This window comes from Montipora capricornis, chromosome 8, assembly GCF_036669925.1.
Source record: "Montipora capricornis isolate CH-2021 chromosome 8, ASM3666992v2, whole genome shotgun sequence".
Classification (NCBI taxonomy): Eukaryota; Metazoa; Cnidaria; class Anthozoa; order Scleractinia; family Acroporidae; genus Montipora; species Montipora capricornis.
In genome coordinates, this window is record NC_090890.1 from 27,077,621 (window position 1) to 27,097,620 (window position 20,000).

Genomic DNA, 20,000 nt, shown 5'->3' on the forward strand with positions numbered 1-20,000 from the left:
ACGTTACTAATTAAATGCATGTGCAAACAAGACAAAGCAGCATTCAGTCAGATGATGTAAACCCTTTTGGTTGAATCTTTCTCGCCACTAGTTGAGACCGTGTAATAATGGATTAGATACTAAAAGATAATAAAAAGATATATGGTAAAACATATATACAGATATATATTAGGCTAAAAATAATTATGCGTCATTACCACCAGCGTTACTAACTCTGATACCACTATCGCGTGATCTAGCTATCGATCTATCTATAAAATATCATCGACTTAAAAAAGATTGACATGCAAGTAAGTGAAATAAACAGCAGTATAATCTTATTTTGCTATCTTAGCTGACTGTATATGCCCAAACATCCCAATAATTTGGTTGATATTTTGTAATTCAATTTCAATTCACGACGGCCAAGGCTGCGAGGTTCGAGGAAAATAGTTGCAAAGCCGTGTTTCAAAATATGATTCAAAGCAGCTTACCGGTCCTTCGATTCTTATTTTCGAAACTTGAAGTCGAGAGTTTTCCCACACACACGTTGAAATTTCCTCGCACTTCCCTCAACCAAATCATCACTTATAGACGTGACTTCAGACAATTCACATGGTAGAGACAGCAAGTTGGAGCATGTGAGTCAAGGGACACTTCGTATTAACTTACACAGCCTTCCGAAAACATTTGTATTCTTTGTCTTCTTGTCACACGTGGTCAGCGGTTTGACCTTGGGTGTTTCTGACAATAGCGGGATGTGATCAATCTCGTACCCAGAGTCCTCAGGCTTTTTGTTCAGCGGGTGAGCGCCCGGAAAATCTCTGGGATAATGAACATTCACTATTTTTTGATTAGTCGCTTGCATAACAATGGAAGTCCCAACCTCGTACCCCCCGAAGTTGGTAAGTAATTCGGAAACCCCAGAATTTGGAGGGAGATTCAAAATCTAAAACTTGTTTTAGTGCTCCTTGTTTTTTCTACCTTGGAAATATATAAATCACAAAAATAATAAAACAACGAGGCTTGAATTATGTCTAATACAGCACGGGAATTTTCCCACGCTGCTAAAAAGTGATTACTGTTGCTGTTGCAAAAGTACCGGGAGAGAACATTACATCAGTCTCTTTGAGGAGAAATCCGTGGAAGAAGGTCTTGTCGAAGCCATTCAGAATTACGGAAACATAAAATTGTAGTAGAAGAGGACATTGGTGTCGTTTCCACAAACATTTATCGTTCATGTTGCTTGCACGATGGCATTCTGAACGAAGGAATAGGCCGTTCCAAACTTAAGCAGGGAACTGGGGCGAGTTTCAAATTTGAAGTAATCGATAAATTAACACTATTACATGAAAGATAACATTGAGATTGGTCGTTTCACCAGATTTGATTCCTTTAGGTTGAACAGAGACCAAGTTATGGACCTTGAAACATGGTTCAAAATTCATACAAATGTCTCAAATTTTGTGACAGCGTCCCCAAAAACCATACAAACTCTGTATTTTTTTACGGATTTCGGTGATATTCTTAAAAACTGGCAAACGTATTGATTTTCACCTCATTTACTTCCAAATAGAAGGTGGATGACGGGATTTTACAGTTGTCAGAAAACGGAATAACATTTTTAAGAGTTTATATGGTTTTGGGGGACAGCCTCAAAATTAGAGACGTTTGTATGGATTTTGTGTGTCTCAAGGTCCATAACTCGGTCGATGTTCAACCTAAAAGAATCGAAGTTGGTCAAACGACCAATCTCAAAGTTATCTTGTGATGGTGTCAATTTATCGATTACTTCTAATTTAAAACTCGCCCCAGTTCCCTGCTGAACCTCGGAACGGCCTATGCACGCTGAAAGACTGAAAATACCGGCTTGCCGAAAGCGTCAGAAGTTTCATCTTCGCTCGCTCTTACAGCGAGCCAATGATCATTTCTCTAGTTTCTTTTATGGTGTATAAGGCTCAATTTTTTATTTCTCGAACACTTTGTTCCCGCCATTTCTACTGTTTACTGTTTTCTCTTTCCTATTTCCGTTTAAACTCAAGCACGCGCAATAAGACCGGAACCCACGTTTTCTGCAAAAAATTATCCCAGAGTCTTTCCGGGCGCGCACCCGCTGACCAAAAAGTCCGAGGACTCTAGGTACGAGATTGGGATGTGTTGGATGTGACAGATGTGATATAGTCTGAAATTCCAGCCGTCTCCTCCTTGGCCCTGGTGGGGGTTGGAATTTCAGACTAGATGTGATATTAACAGAGAACTGATAAGTATGAAAGACTTTCGAAAAACTGTTGAAATAAGAGTCATTTCAACAAGGAACAGCATGTCTGCGGATAAAGCTGTTTTCAGTAACTTAACACAAACATCGATCGATTTTAAGTTACCGTTCAGTTGAGTACCTGGAGAAAATAAATTTCAAAAACCATAAAGCGAACGTTGTCGACTGAAATGGGCTTTAACATGATTAGAATACAGATGATCAGCCAAGCTGAGAGTCACTGTCCGTTCTTTATGAACTAGACCTTTATTCTGTCATGCGGAACATCACATACACTGACGGTGTACCAGTCATTCAGGAGGTTTGTAAATCACTGATTTTAGGGTGCACTGGGTGATATGTAAACTAGCGTCAACAAAAAGGATGTGTCGCCCGATGTGAAGGAATCCGGATTCCGGAATCCAGCAAATGTGAGCCTTTGGAATCCAGAGCGTGGAATCCGGAATCCATTGTATGGAATGCAGAATCCACATGTTTCGGTGGAACCCATGAGTTTGGAATCCGGAATCTACGACTCAGGACCCGGGATCGCTATTGGAGATCCGGAATTCACGGGCTAGGATCTGGATTCCTTTACATAGGGCGAGATGTGAGTGAGTGAACTTTCACCTCCGTCGAACTATGAAAAAGAGCAACGAGGACATTAAAATGCGGAAACAGGGAAAAGGGCGATGCCCTCCATCGATGAGTCCTGGACAGAAGCGGTCGTAGAGTCATACCTACAGTAGGCTTTATAGGCCCCGATAGGTTTTCCTCTTCCTTCCTTAAAAAACTTACTTTAAGTTGATATCGTTTTTCAAGGTCTTAGCAATTAGCGAATAACTTGCCATATAACCTTTAAGACTTAAATAGTCTGTCACAGTTACGATTAAAGTAGATTACATATTTAACAAATTGATGTCAGTTTTCATGCGTCTGTCCTGTTATTGATCATGAATTTCGTCATAACATTGTCAAAGTAGCTGTGGATCCACAGACTACTTTGAAAATGTTATAACGAAATTCATTGTCAATAACAGGACAGACGCATGAAAAACTGACATCAATTTGTTTTTTACAATACCAAAAAGGCAGAGGAGTCAAAATTAAGTCAAAACACGAGAAGAACGCGGGACAAAAATGCGAGAAACTTCAATCTGACGTGAGCAATATCGAATCATTATTGCGTAAATTATAAATTCATGTGTCTGTCCGCTTATTGACAATAAAATTTGCCAATGAGCAAGCGAGTGCAGTCATTGTAAAAAATAAAATGGATCTCGCATCAAGTTTACTGCGCGGCAAACTTGCTTTTTGCCAAAAATCGAACTAACTTGAATTCCGGATATTTTGTGCATGTTGGCTATGCCATGCTGATGAAGCCTAACAAGGCCGAAACAGCTGTCCATGGCTACCAATTGACAGGGTGAAATGGTTGTGCACATGCGTTGGCCACACCCGGTTGGTATTACGGTGTCACCTTGCTATTTTTTCACAAATAAAGAGCCTGGGTTACCTTTGCTTAGTCGGCATTTTCTTGAATGTTGTGAAGGAGTTTATGCCCACATAAATGAATGAATAAATATGTACTTATCCATGAGACAACTCAGGCCTATTGATAGGAAAAAAAGAATGAGGACTGAGAAAATTAGGAGGAAAAATGCCAGTGCTCCACAATTAATCGTGTGGAAACCATAACCTTCCGATTGCTGGCTCTTCAGATGCTTTTTTGGGGCCTTCAATCAGAAAGAAGATCAACTCATGTTACAGGGATTCATCGATAAATACACACCACTTCATTCAAATTTCTGAAGGTCCCAGAATTTGTCAGTGACATAACTTCCTCTCCATCTTTCAAAGGAGAACGTCACAAGACCCGTAGACTTGAAAACAATGTCATAAGGCATGAGCTCATCCATTCAACCCTTTCCCGAGTAGATGAATTTTTTGGAACAGGTTTCTCCCGCAAAAAGGATCGTATTTCCTCCGACGCCGAGATGGCTCTGTTTTAATTTGCCTTTTACAACAGTGAGCGTTCTGAATCTCCCAAGGGAACGGTTGGCGAATGGTTAATGCGAGACTTTGCGAGACGGCGAGACTAGCGTTTTTCTTTGCGAGCCCGAGACATTTTGACTTTTTAGATTGCGAGACCGAGACTTCAAATTGTTTTGAGTGCGAGCGCGAGACGTTCATACTCTTAAAATCTGAGCCTCAGATTTGGTTGAGAGCTAAGGGAATGAGCTAGAATGAGCTTGTACAAACGTCTTACAAAGGCGCTTTTTGTTGCAAACCCTTGTGCGAGACATCAGATCTGAAAATCTGTAAACAATCAATAAACTATTATTTTCCTGGCCACAACCTAATTCCGGTCAGGAGGTTGCGCTTGGTCGTTTCCCTCTGATTTTTTTGACTGACGCGGTGTCACTTACATTTCCAGTTGTCTGGAAGTCGTCAAAAAGAACGCGCGGCCGTTTCTGAACTCAGTTGAGGTGGAAACGTTCATGTATTAAAAACCATGGAGGAAACCGAAATGGGGAAAAAGTCTCCTTCTTCTCATCGGATGCGAAAGTACGAATCACGTAAGTACTGTTTGTATTTATCGATGTGCCGACAATTCGCTATTAGTCTATCAGTAAAACTTTAATGCCGGCCTCACGAAAACAACCACGCTACGCTTGGCCAGTTAGGTCCTGCGGTTCATCAGTCATCCAGCTTCGATTCTATTACTATAAGCTGCTATAGCTAGCTATGAAATGTCTAGGCCGCAAGTTGCATTGATTGTGGTTTTAGCTGGGATTGTTTGCTCAAACTAAACTTTTGCGAGACCCAGAGTTTTAAAAGGACCAGTCGGTAGAGCAGCGGTGATCAAACCCGAAGGTCGTGGGTTTAATAGACCTTTTCGGCTTGTACATTTTGTTTTCCCAATACAGATCATGTGATAATACTCAGGAAGCTTGGTCCTTTGTTTTGTTCATTAAAAAGAGTGCATGCAGGCATATTCATGCTTGCATGCCCTAATTTTAATGAACAAAACAAAAGACCAAACCTCCTGAGTATTATCATATGATCTGTATTGGGAAAACAAAATGTACAAGCCGAAAAGGTCTATTCCCACCCTGGTCAGAGGGTAGGTAGGGCTAACGCTCACATGGTTCATATGGGGTAGAAATCTAGAACTTCACATTACAGGAAAGTCAGGGTGGTTTAGTGGTCATCAATCGTGCCTCCCACCTCTGTGACCCCGGTTCAACTCTGGCCTCGGGTCCTATGTGGGCTGAGTTTCAGTCGATCTCAATCTGACTCCGAGGGTTTTTCTCAGGGTACTCCGGTTTTCCTCCCTCCTCAAAATCGACTCGCAGTCAATTACATCTGGCTGGGTTTGCGGAGCTCCGAGATCACACATGGATCGTATGGCGGCAGCCGTGGGCGCCTTCACATGCATTCGGTCCGATCCCGTTGAGCCTGAAAAGCCCTTGTAGGGAGTGGTCAACTAAACGCAAATTTACACTCCAATCAGTTAAGTTTACTCGGGAAAGGGTTGACTCATATGCCAAGTATCGGAGATAGAGGCACCCCTTGATGAGCTCTTGCACGTAAGCAAAGTTTTCATGTCGGGAAAATTCCAGATGATCGGGAATTTCGCAGTTTCCCGACCATCCCAGACACGTAGGGAAAATAGAAACGCTTCTTATTTTCCCGATTCGTCCCCGACCATCCCAGATTATCAGGGATGTCTACGATTTATGGTTTTCATTAGTCGGCAAAATCTGGGACGGTGGGAAAACTGCGAAATCCTCGATCGTCCGGGGAGACGACCGCTGGAAATACGTCTGCGTTCGTAGGATACGATAGTCTGGGATTTTCCCGACATCTGAAAACTAGGCTTAAGGCCAGCTCTTCGTCGGAATGAGCCGGTCGTAAGTTTTTAAAATGACTTCTGGGGCCCGGGAAGTTGCGGGGAGAGAGAACTCACGATAAGACCTGTGGCCCCTAGATGCCTTGTTCACTGCCGAGGGATGGCGGGATGGAAGTTCCAACTTAATGTAAAGCCCCGTCCAAACGAGCAATTTTTATGTGACAAATGTATTTGCTGAAAAGCTGGCCATGGCGCATGACCTTTTATGCGACAAGTTGTCGAGTACGAAAATTGCTTGTGTAGACGACTCTTCACATAAATGATCATAAATATGGCAAATTCCTGCTCTTAATGAGCGCTAATGGAGCTTCGCCTTGTTTCTGCTTTGTCTTTGCTGTCCAAAAGCATTGCTGACCCACTTAACTGCGAATTGTCAACAGTTATTATTTGGTGTGCTATCTACATGATCAAATGTATTTGCCACATAGAAATAAATTGCTCGTGTGGACAGGGGCTTAAGCCTGACCAAGCGCGCAACACTGATGGCCATGATACCCAAACTGGGTCTACCATGAAAAACTCTTAACTTTGAAAACAACAACAACAACAACAACAAACAAACCAAATATTTGGTTTTACAGTTTTTTTAAAATGGGTCTACCATGCAAACTCTTAACTTAAAAAAAAAAAACAACAACAACAAACAAACAAACCAAATATTTGGTTTTACAGTTTTTCAAACTGGGTCTACCATGCAAACTCTTAACTTTGAAAAAAAAAACAACAACAACAACAACAACAACAAACAAAAACCAAATAATTGGTTTTACAGTTTTTCAAACTGGGTCTACCATGCACACTCTTAACTTTGATCGTGTAGATAGCACAACAAATAGTAGAAAGATGAGGCCAATGAAACCAACACATGATTCACTGTTACTCCGAGTTTCGTGCTTACACACTCATTAGACAGTATTTAATAAAGAAAATTCCTATCACATTGTTTATATACAAGCGTGTGAGAAAAGCTATTGTTATTTGCATAATTACAATGGACGTGAGTGAGCTATTTAAGGGCGTGGCGTGGTGGGGTTTGACAGAAGGAACATTCAAGCAAAGATTCACGCAACACAAACATTCATTCCACCACAGGAGCTACATGAACAGCACAGAACTATCTAAATACATCTGGCATCTACGCGACAGCAACAAAGACTTTAATATTAAATGGACTATCGTCTGCAAAGCAAGACCGTACAGCAACATCACGAAGAGATGCGACCTTTGTACGACAGAAAAACTAATGATAATTAACTCCAATCCCGACGAACTGCTGAACAAAAAATATCTGAACTTACCTCGAAGTGCCGCCACGAAAACGAGTTCTACTTAAGGAACAATCGACTGTCATCTTTATAAATAGACTATCACTCACAACCCACGCCCTTAAATAGCTCACTCACGTCCATTGTAATTATGCAAATAACAATAGCTTTTCTCACACGCTTGTATGTAAACTAAGTGATAGGAATCTTCTTTATTAAATACTGTCTGATGAGTGCGTAAGCGCGAAACTCGGAGTAACAGTGAATCATGTGTTGGTTTCATTAGCCTCACCTTTCTACGATTTTGCTCTACACTTATGTGTATTGAGCACTATTTAACAGTGTTGGCGGCCTTATTATTATTATTATTATTATTAGCACAACAAATATTAATTGTTGACAATTCGAAGTTAAGTGGGTCAGCAATGCTTTTGGACAGCAGAGACAAAGCAGAAACAAGGCGAGGCCCCATTAGCGCTCATTAAGAGCAGGAATTTGCCACATTTATTATCATTTATGCGAAGAGTCGTCTACACGAGTAATTTTTCGTACTCGACAACTTGTCGCATAAAAGGTAACACGCCATGGCCAGCTTTTCAGCAAATACATTTGTCATATAAAAATTGCTCGTTTGGACGGGGCTTTACATCAAGTTGGAAGTTCCATCCCGCGGAATGGGACACAACCACGCCACGCTTGGCCAGTAAGGTCCCGCGGTTCATCATTCATCCAGCTTCGATTCTATTACTATAAGCCACTATAGCTAGCTATGAAAGGTCTAGGCCGCAAGTTGCATTGATAGTGGTTTTAGCTGGGATTGTTTGCTCAAGATGGAGTTCGACTAAAATTTTTTTTTAATCATTAGAGAGCAGGATGCTATGCCTGTCAACTTTTTTAACTTTGAAAAAAACAAACAAACAAACCATGGTTGAAGACGACAGATAAATTAAAAAAACGGCGGCGGGTGTTGTTGAAGACGACAGATAAATACAAAAACGCTGTTCTTTATCTAAAGTTTTATTCCTTAAGCAAGTTACGGAACATAATGATTAAACCTTAAAAGACCATTTCATGGCACATGTGTCCATAGCTATAGAATAAATACAGAATACCCAGAACAATAACAAAGTTACCTTTAAAATTACACCGTCTTGTATACTTAAGAAGCAATCTACATTCAATAAAATAAACCGATAAAAACCAAATGCTTCGCTATTTGGTAAAAATTAACTCTAAATTCCTAATATCGACAACTGTTTTTAAAAATAAAGCTCTAAGCTTGTACTACTTTCGAAATTTGAGTTCTACTGAACTTATAAATTATCTGGGTGGTTCATATATTGATTATCATCCAAATACGGTACGGGCTACGTAAGCTGATATCTCTCCCCCCCCCCCTCGGGTCTACGTTTCTTTCGTGTAAAAAGTGTGACGCATAAATGTCGAAGCTAACGCGCACGCACGCGATATCCAACAAAAAAACCTGTGCTTAACCGCTTCGCGGTCACGTCTTCTCCGCCAAAGGGAACTGAGGTTAATTGCAAGAACGAACATTTTCCTTAAATTATTTATCTTTAACTAGAATCACAACCTTTTAGTTTTTCTTCTTGTAATTTACGTTGCCCCTACTCGACAAAACGTGTTCTCAAGCTCAGTGCCTGAATGAAGAGACAGAACTCTTCATCCTCTGGTATTCCTTCCCTTCCGTTGTCCATTCGTCTGCTTTGCGTATCATATCTTTATACTTTGTATAGAGCTAAAAAAGGAGAAAATACTAATCAAATACGGTAGACTTACAGTATTCGCAGGTAGTATGTCACAGCAATAATATCACCGATCTATCTTCCATTAGTTCAACAGAACAGCTAGAGAACTTCTTGAACGTCTTGCTAGCATTAAAATTCTTGTTATCCAGGGCACGGCGGTACAGAGCCTCATTTGAAACTGACATGTTTGGGTTTATCAATAAAGGGAACTTTGAGGTTACTCTTCAGTGTTTTTAGTAAGAAATCTAAACAGAGTTCATTTTTTATGACTATCATGGGCAAACGATCAAATGACAAACGACAAATGTGGCGCGTCAGAAAAAAACGCAAAAGCATACTATCAGGGAGGCTGGAAATCTAATTGGCTCGATCACGTCTAGTGAGTAACAGCCAAAAAAGCTGATGTTTTTGTAAAAAATCAAACTGTTTTTTCCTGGTCGACTCTTACAATGACGTTATCCCAGAAGAACAGCTCAAGAGCGGCATCAGGAAAATACAAATTTATTTGTATGAGAAATCGTGATTTGTAGTCTTATTTGGTCTAAACAAACGGCAAAACTGGTATACAAAGTATCAAATTCCAAATATCATGTACAAATAAGGGTATTTTTTGTTTAAACCACCTACAAACTGAGAGAGGTCAGCTCTTACACTAATTTCTCGGACAGCAGTGTAATATTGTTATATACCTAGACTTTCACTCAACAAAACGAGCACTCAAGTGAAGCCATGATCCTCGCATTTATGCACGCAATTTTAGCAATTGCGTGGAGACGCCTGAAAAACTCAGGACTTCAACGGGGTTTGAACCCGTGACCTCGCAATGCCGGTGCGACACGAGCAATGTGAGTGGTTGACTCAGGGATACATTTCCGCTGTTGTTGCCCGCGCCAGATACAACAAAGGCGTATTATACCTTTAATTTTTACAGGTACTTTGAAACATTTGTAAATTATTCATTCAGCAGGTTTGTGAATAAAGAAGTTATGTTCTCATAGTGCTGTCTTTGTTCGTTTCGCTGCGACTGCTGAAGGTCAAGTCTAATACCAAAGCACTCAATGTACGGTGATTGGTCCCTCGGGAAACTAGTTAGTTTTGTTTTCCCTCGAGTCCTCATGATGTTGAGGACTCTCGGGGAAAACAAAAATGTTTCCCTCAGGACTATAATCAAGCTAATGTACTTAGTAATCTAAGTTTGTGTCAATTTACGATGTTTTTAAACCAAGGCTGTGGAAAAAGGCTGATCTACGTTGTGTATAAATATTAACCTACAGCGAAAAAAAAAATGGGTGCCAAATCAAGAGAAGTTGTCAATTCTTATAGATGAAATGTGGAAAGAAGAAAGTTTAGGTGTGTTGGCAGGTGTTTTGTCTGGGTACGACAAAAAAATCCCTTCCTGTGATATGTAGGAGAATGCAAACAGTGCATCGCAAATATGTAAAAATGGAATAAAAACTGGTTTCTTCCAAAACAATAAATTATTATTAAACTTCTCGTTTTCTGTGAGTGAATTCAGTCAACTCGATGCCAACTGCTCTTTTGTATTACCTATTGCCTGACAGAAACTTTGTAGTCAAAGTTTGGTAATTTTTACACATATGAAGTCAGAAAGAAAACAACCAAGTCAAGCTATTCCAAAAAGAAACTTCAATAAAGCCGACAGCCAAGTCTCACTCAAAAAAGATTCCAAAATAACTGAAAGATCAACAATCAAAATAAAGTCTTAAGTGTACTTATCAACGTAGCCGACACAGTCCTCAATAGAACTAAGAGTAATCTAGACCTACACTGATCAGAAAATAGGTTAGATAGTCAATAATGTACTCTAACCGTACAGCATATCAATCACAGCGAAAACTATTTTTATTGTCTTCTCACCTCCTTGAGCCATTCTTCTTTCTGTTCCTCGCAATAAGTGCTCACAACATCTGTTATGGAACGGTTGCTATCCATTTGAGCAATCTGTTCCAAATGAGGAAGCTGTTTATCGAGAAACGTAGGTTGATCAAAGGGGTGTGCTCAACTATATTCTTTAAGTTTAGTCTATCGAAAACTACTCACTGCTTGGGTGGGATTAGTAGGGGCCATGCACAATAGGCCTCACCCTATATGACGTAAAGCATCAAAATTCTTTCGTTGGGGATCTACTATAAATATCAGAATGCAATGTTTCAGTAGTCACTCAACAAAAGAATTGTGATGCGTTACGTCATAAGGGGTACGGTCTATTCAAAGAAAAGTAATGACTACGATTTAACAATGGACAATGTTAGACATAATGAGTCACGTAATCTTTCCGTGCAGTTGTAAAAGTAATACACCTTATTCCAAAATGGCCACCATTTAAGTATTCTTTTGTTTGATTGCAAATTGGCCCTTTTGGCCTCACTCAAGGTTAAAGTGGTACTATGCGCAAGAACACAACACAATATCCTGGCCGGGGACATTGTGTTGTGTTCTTGGGTAAGAAACTTTACTCTCGTGGTGCCTCTCTCCACCCAGGTGTATCAATGGGTACCGGCGTAATGCTGGGGGTAACCCTGCGATGGACTAGCATCCCATCCAGGGGGGGTATAAATACTCCTAGTCGCTTCATGCTACGGAAACCGGAGATAAGCGCCGGCCTGATGGGCCTTCCTAGGCTCGTAACAGAGACTTTATGATTAAAAATCACTTCCTTTTTGTGGTTTTTGCTTAACACCTGCCTGGAAAAATCAAGTTTGAACTTTGATTTTTATCCAAAGGCTGTTCACTTTAATGGAGTGTAAGTTTTGGATTTCACGGTCCGCCATTACTCACGTTCAAAACTGACCGACTGGACCTCAGAGGGTTGGATCTAGGGAAAGTTACAAGATGCACTCATTAATGTGACGTAATTGCTTACCATGACAACAGAAGAGGCAGTTAAAAATTGCTTTTTTCTGGGGTTCTCAGATTAGAAGAAAACGAGATGCTTCCATGAAGCATACACTGGATTGCCTGTGGTACGTGTTACAGAAAATCAGAAGGCACTGAATTGTGTGGTATTGAACTACAGCATTCCAGTCTCTGAAGAATAACAAATAAAAGGGAAGCGAGAAACATTGGCTTCTGGGCTGACATGTTGATAATTTTCAAGTTCCGTCAAAACTTCTTTTCACCACAAGTTTAAGCGTGCCCGCTGAGCATCTGACAGCTTTGTAATACCAAAGTTCACTGAACTTAATCCCTGTCCAGCGGGGTTAGTGTTTGGATGGGAGACCAAAACAATATACCCCTCATAAAACAGAAGCATCGGAACGAAAATACTATTAACGCTACCAAATGCCAACTCAGCAAGGTACATATTTTGTTAGCTTGCTTTATGCAAAACAAGAACATCATTCTAAAAGCTTATTCTACGCAAAAAGTAGGTTCTGGAGGTAATTTTGAGAGTGGAAATCAAGGTTACGCGGCAGACGGCAAATACAAACTCACGATTTAATTAAGTTAACACACCAGAAAGACGCTAACCTCATTTTGACAAGAAAATGCTTTACTATTGCCATAAAAACTATCCAGTTAAGCTCGCATATCATAAAACATGATGAATTCATAAAGGCCACCTTTTCCAGCGAACAATTTTTTGAAACAAACAACATATTTGCTATTAGAGGCAAAACCCCTTCTATTTCATTACGTGCGTGAAGAGAAGAAACTCAATCGTGTCAAATATGCGCAATATTGCAACAAACTAAATTTCAGGATCAAACTGTTTCCATGAAGAACCTTTTCCTTGAATAATGAAGCACAAAATACACGACAAGCTTTCTTTCAAATAATTCTTGGCTGTTACATTTCCAATTATTGTTTTTACCTGAAGACTGTGCAGAGTTGATCGCAGATCCACGTAAGGTGTTCGATTCGTTCAATCGTTCCCTGTCTTTGTTGAACCCATAAGTTACCAGAGAATTTTCCATTTGGTTTCAGTGTTCTATATAACAGCACACTTGGTTAAATATTATTTTAGAAATGGAGCTCACTTTGATTTCGGCTCGACGGGCGATAGATTGTTGTCGAAGTCCATTACTCGTCGCTTTTGAGATTCCAGGTGTTGGTTTTTCACCGCCTGACTAGTTTATCCAACTGAATTTCCATTATTGAGCTCCATAAGGGTATATTTTATTTAAGGATCCACTAAAACGCCATTCGCGTTACATGACTTTCGACGCCATTGCAGGCTAAGTTAATTATTCTCCTGTGTCCACCAGAGAAATCTACGCATTTCCACTACCCTCTCGATCCTAAGAAAATACGCGCAGAAGGCTCTATGCGCAAAGACACCACTTACCAGGGGAGGGACAGGCAAGACTTTTACTGACACGGAAAAAGAAAAACGGAAAATCTTCCCATTTTCCGACTGGGATTTCCATACGGCAACCCAGTAATTACTGTTTTCACAGTTCACTAAACAAGTGACAGTTACCATGGTAACGAGGCAAGTTCGTCGACAGTTAGGAGCACATGGTTTTGACAGTTCCATTCTAGTCTGGCGCTACTCCCGCAAGTCAAATTTTTTACTCGTTGCATCTTCGACAAATTCTGCCCAGAGAACCACCAACATTTCAGCAGCATGAATGAAGAACTGAAAGCCGAACTTCAGAAGCAACAAGAGACTATGTTGGCGAAGCTTTCCGCAGTAATGGACACCAAAGTGGGTCAAATGAAGCGTGAATTGGAAGAAGTCGCCCACAAAGCACACGACTCACAAATGACGGAGCTTAAGCGAATTAAATTTTCAGAACCCCCGTCCTTTCGAAAGAAAGGACACGAACAGCAATTCAAGCATAACGAACAAGTTAAGCTTTGTATCGCAGAAGCGGAGGACGCCGTGAAAGACAAGAAATATGACACTTGCCTCAAAAAGTTGAACGAAGGTAAAGAACAAATAGAGCAGAGACAAAAGCTGATTCTATTCGCCGATAAATCCGAGTACGGATGGAAAACCGTGTCTGAATACGTCGATAATGAACTCGCCGTCGACGAAGAGGATGCAAAAAAGATGAAGAAGGCCGAGAAAGTTGAACGAGACACGCACTGTCAAGGAAACGCGCGCTGGTGGCCGGGGGTCGTTGTGGCCGCGGAGAGGAGCTTACAACCTTGGTGGGCGAACCTGGGTATCCCCGACCTTGGCGCCTTTTCCACAACCCTCTCCCCTGAGTTACACCAACACCAGCCTTTGCACTAACATGGTCGCAAAGAAACCAGGGGTCTGTTTCCCTTGTGGCAAGGCCGGTCATTGGAGCCGCGAATGTTCACTGAACACCGTGCCAACAGTCGAAGCACAACAGAGCGTTGGACGAAAGTCAAGTGAGAATATCCTGGAATTTGAGCTCATTGATGATGTGTATTTGTGTAGTGATGACTTATTCGAGGGAGAGAGGGAATCGGATCAGTTGTCATACGAAAATAGGACCCTTTCAAGGGAAGAGGAATTTTTAGAAGGGGACTCTATTCATACTCGACTTATGGCCCATATATCGGCGGGAGTAGCCCTCAATCCCCCAGAGCATGTGCTTAAAATTATCAAGCGGTGTTATATTCTCCCTTTGTCCACATTACCCAAACCCGTAATTCTTAAGAATAACAAATCCGCTCTGGACAACCAGGCTTTTGTCACCCAAGCTATCTCGGAATTATTGGCTTGCCAAACCATCACTTCGGTGAGCACACTCCCTTTAGTAGTTAACCCCCTCTCAGTTGCAACGCGGAACAGTGACAAGCAAAGATTAGTATTGGATCTTCGACAAGTTAACCCACACTTGCACAGGCACAAATTCAAGTGTGAGGATGTTGATACAGCTCTATTCACGCTGAGCCCTGGAGATTTTTAGTTTACATTTGACATTAAGAGCGCGTACCACCATGTCGAGATTTTGCCAGATCATCAAACTCACCTTGGCTCAGTGGCTTTACCACGGGGAACCCACATTTTTTGTTTTCCGGGTACTGCCCTTCGGGCTTTCCACAGCGCCATTCATATTTACTAAAATTTTGAAACCAGTGGTCCAACACTGGAGGTCTTCAGGCAAGAAAGTGTGCATGTTCCTGGATGATGGATTATGTGGCAGTCCTTCATTAGATAGAGCTACTATAGATTCCAAGGAGGTCAAGGAAGATCTTCTCAGGTTGGTTCCTATTTAGTGAGAGAAAATGCTTCTGGGAACTCACGCAAAAACAGACATGGCTTGGACACGTTTTTGATATGTCTCAGAATCTATTGTATGTTGCAGAAACACGGGTAGCCAGGTTAGAACAAACCCTGGCTTACACTACGGCTTGTTCAAATAAAGTGACTGCCAGACAGTTGGCAGCGGCAGCGGGTCAAATAGTTTTTATGTCCAGAGCAATTGGCTCAACAGTTTACTTATACACCCGACATATTTACTATCTGACATCATGACCGAATTGCAATACTGGAAAACTAATGTGCGCTCACTGAATGGTAAGAATATGTTCTCAGAACCACAGCATTTTGACACTTTCGTTTACTCTGATGCCTCCGACCAGGGGTATGGGGGTTACGCAGTCTCCAATCAACAGAGGCTCGTATGCCAAGGACATTGGTTAGAGAATAAGAGGGCTAAGAGTTCTACTTGGCGAGAGCTCAAGGCAGTACACAACATGCTTCTGGCCATCGGAAAACCGCTCCATGGTCACAAATTGCTATGGTACACTGACAATCAGAATATTGTGCATATTGTAGCCAGGGGTAGTAGGAAACCTGACCTACAAGGTCTAGTAGTGGAAGTGATACAATTGAGCAAGGAGTTTAATATACTAGTCTGTCCAATCTGGGTCTCCAGGGAGCAAAATCAGATAGCCGATTACTTAAGCAAGATTTCAGATGGGAACGACTGGAGCATACATCCAAACATTTTTCAGTGGCTTGATTCCATGTGGGGCCCCTTTACAGTCGACAGGTTTGCAACTAGTTATAACACCAAGTGCCTTAGGTTTAATTCACGTTTTTGGAATCCTCATTGCGAAGGGGTAGATTCTTATGCCATCAACTGGGCGGGTGAGAACAACTGGGTTGTTCCCCCACCTAACCACATTATCAGAGCATGGAAACATTATCAAATTTGTAGAGCAAGAGGGGTTATGGTGGTTCCTTTATGGAAGGGGTCCACATTCTGGCCCAGTTTGTGCCCTGATGGCATTCATCTAGCTAAGTGCATTACTGATTGGGTCGGTATTCCAGAATGGAGTCATCCAGCAAACTTCCCTTTAAACCGATTGCAGTGTATATCAATTGGCAACCTGCCAGAGAAAGGGTCTCTAACAGGGGTTTTTGTACAACCCCTTGTGGTTTTTGCGCAAGGTGCCTTCAAACTTGATTGCATCTGTTCATTTAGGATACCCACGGGTGCTGTTACACCATTTGATAGATTACAGTTACCATTAGTTGTAGTATGTCAGCCCACAGGTGGCTCATACGAAACTGTTGAACCCATCAACCTGACAGCCGCGGTAATGCCCACAGGTGGCCTTAACTAGCTCATAGGTGTTTAGGGGTAACTCAGGATGCCCACAAGCGGCTATACTTGAAGTTGTGCATTTTGGAAAGATATTCACAGATGGCTATGCATATTGTCACGTATAATTCCCTATTCGGGGGACTGGTGGCTACTCAGTACACATAATAGATAACCTATCTACCCACAGGTGGTTTTTTTATACCTTCTTTATTGGGACCGTGCCGTTAGATCGGCCTGTTTGCCATTTATCATTCATTGCCAATTCTCCTTTTTATTCACAGACTTAAATGTATTTGTGCAAGGCTTCTGGAAAGATTTCCAACAAGCCTTCTCCCTTGGAGAACCAAGTTTGCTTGCAGTACTCAAGAAAACAGCTCTTCATTCTAAAGCTGATGGGACTGTTGTGAACTATACCTCAGTATAATTTAAGACGTTGGGTAGAATTTGCTAGATTTAAAGGCTTGAATGTGTTTCCAGCCTCTGTTATAGACGTTTCAATGTTCCATAGTTAGTAACTATGACTGTTCATAGCACAATTGTCTGCCACTTGTAAATCTTCTTCAGTTATTCAATCTAGTTATTGTGCCCTTACATGGGTACACGACCTCGCAGGTGTACCAAATCCAATGGGAAATACGTTCCTCAATAGCTTAATCGAAGGGGCAAAAAGGGAACATGCAAAACCAGTCTCCAAAAAAGCACCAGTTTCCAGCGATGCCCTTGAGGAATGCTCTTTGGCACATCAAAGCTGTGACACCTGACTTGTACGTAGAGACATTTCCATGGCAGTTACTGTTTTCGGGGTTTCTCAGGTACAGCGAGATCGCCCAACTAAAAATTCGGGACGTGACCATTTTTGATTCCCATTTAAGTCTAACAATTCGTAAAAGCAAGACTGATCAGTACAGAAAAGGTAACGAGGTCGTCATAGACAGGTCTAAAAAAGTCACGTGTCCAGTACATAACCTAGAAAGGCACATGAGGGTAGCTTCTATCAATTTGGACCATAGTACCCATTATCTATTTAGACCTCTAGTACATGCCCAGACAGGGGGTTAGCTTATCACTCAGAACAAACCCCTCAGCTACTCTAGGGCTCGGGAAAGCATAATTGGTAGATTACATCATGAATGGCGCAGATATCTCGCTGCATTCATTTCGCTCGGGTGGTGTCACCAAGGCGGCCAATGCCAGAGTTCCAGACCGACACTGGAAGCGACATGATAGGTGGAAATCTGAATCGGCTAAAGATGGCTACGCCGAAGATTCGCTCGAGAGTCGTCACTTAGTTTCCAGGGCATTAGGCATTTAACTTTATTCATCTGTACACCGTTACTAACTTTATCTTCATTCTAATCGGGTGCAGCGGCCAGCTCCCTAGTTTTCATGTACATTGATTGGTCCAGTGTCGTTTATTTCAGGTGGGGTATACATAGGGGAAACCACCCTCTATTGTGTCTTCAAACACGTATATCTTAAAAATGAACTCGGTCTTTACTGCTAGAGGGTAATTAGCAAGCTAAGATAAAACTCTCTGTAAAGTTTTCTCCATCTAAAAACGCCCTATATTTGGTCTTTCAGCGCTTATATCTTATAAACGAACTCGGTGACCCCCAATTTTATTGCTGAAAAGTGACTGCCAGGCTAAGATAAAACTGTCTTCAAAGTTAGAAAAAAACTCTCTGGAGCGGATTCAGAGCTATAAATCTGCTCCAGAGAATTTTTTAAAACTTTACAGAAAGTTTTATCTTAGCGTGCTAATTACTCTTTAGCAATAAAGAATGCGGTCACCGAGTTCGTTTTTGAGATATACGTGCTTGAAGACACAATAGATTGTGTTTTTAGCTGCCTCTTTTGTTGCCATGGTAAGCAATTAAGGCACGTTAATGAGTGCATCTTGTCAAGCAATTATTGGTGTTTCATATGGTACCATAACTTCGCTGTTTCGTGAAGCAGTCAAGTAGATTCAGTCCTTCCAAATAGAATATTTTTCCCTGCTAGCACACGTCTCTTTTCTTTTGCCGAGTATGGGAAGAGACCTCTGCGATGGATCAAAATTCACTTTGATCCAGCCGCCGTCCACAACCTTGGAGAGCACTCTTCAAACCGCATACACCTTATTCCAAAATGGCCGCCATTTTAGTATTCTTTTGCTTCCATGCAAGGTGGCCATTATGGCCTCGTTCAAGTTTATATATTATTTTGATTTTAAATTTTAAAGCGATGCCATAAGGGCCAATTTGAATGGAAACAATACTAAAATGGTGGTCATTTTGGAATAAGGTGTATGCCCCATGATATTTTTGCTGAATGTGACTTGACCCGCTATGTTCCGCCATTCATTTACAGTTATTTTAATTTCGCAAGAAAAGAGACTTCTGCTACCAGGGAAAGAACAGTTTATTGAAAGTGTTAAAACTGGTTTGACCTCCTTAAGCCTAAAATTCCATGGTGCACCAATAGACATGGAATTGCAAGGCTGCTGCCTAAGAAAATTGTCCGGGAGCCCTTCGGGCTTCCAACATTAAAAGTTAGTAGCCCGAGTCATTTTTTCAAGAGCCCAGAATTAATTAATTCCAGCTGGGATCATATTTACATGTGAGTGAGGATTAATCAAGTAAGGCGCCCGTTCAGGCTACTTGTTCAGAAATTTGGTCGCCCGCGCTCGCAAATAAGGCGCCCCAGGCGAGCGGGCGACCGTTAGGCAGCAACCTTGACTATGTGTATTGAAGCAGACAGTAGCGTGTAATTTCACATTACCTTTTCTTCACATCTCTTTTTTAATTCTACAGAGATATAATGGTGAATGCGATGGAACAGGACTCCTTGTGCAGCACAAAATTGGCCGACACGGAAATCCTGAAAAGGACACAAGCATCATGCTGATAATTGAAAGGGGCTACTACATTGTGGCTCAGTTTTTTGGGCACCAAACTGGCATGCAGATTTGCTCTGAGTTCCAATGCTGATGATCACCTTTGGATGGATTTGTGTCCATGCAATGGCTCCAAATTCAACTCCATTACCATTACCATTTGCAAATGGCAAATTGGTCATCTCCATCTAGCCTGCAAAGCAGGCGTACTGTTGTTTTGGTAAGAATTATCAGACTAACAGATGCCTGAGGCGAGTTAAGAAAATTGCACTCAGTGAGAGGAGGACAGAATGAAATTGTAGGAAAATGGCGGCCCATTACGAGCAAGCGTACGCCTCCCAAAAAAACGCCTGCTCTGCAGGCTAATCCTCATCTATCTGGGTTTCATAACACTGTATATTTATGTGAATGTTTTCCCGTTTAAGGTTTTCGTCACAACTCAGAAA

The 20,000-nt window shown here is 41.5% G+C and overlaps 2 protein-coding genes across 2 annotated transcripts in view; both read right to left on the reverse strand.

Moving 5' to 3' along the window:
- Positions 1–644, reverse strand: part of LOC138059483 (uncharacterized) — a 9,414-nt gene extending 8,770 nt beyond the window's left edge. Inside the window, exon 1 of the mRNA XM_068905112.1 lies at positions 474–644. The gene's annotated coding sequence lies outside the window, so the exon portion shown is untranslated. The remainder of the gene's footprint in view (positions 1–473) is intronic.
- A 7,769-nt stretch (positions 645–8,413) lies between these two features.
- LOC138060760 (uncharacterized) overlaps positions 8,414–20,000 on the reverse strand; it is a 26,799-nt gene continuing 15,212 nt past the window's right edge. Inside the window, exons 9-11 of the mRNA XM_068906614.1 lie at positions 19,440–19,538; positions 11,059–11,160; positions 8,414–9,170 (exon numbers count right to left, since the gene is read on the reverse strand). Coding sequence (XP_068762715.1) covers positions 9,066–9,170; positions 11,059–11,160; positions 19,440–19,538 — 306 coding nt within the window. The 3' untranslated portion in view covers positions 8,414–9,065. The remainder of the gene's footprint in view (positions 9,171–11,058; positions 11,161–19,439; positions 19,539–20,000) is intronic.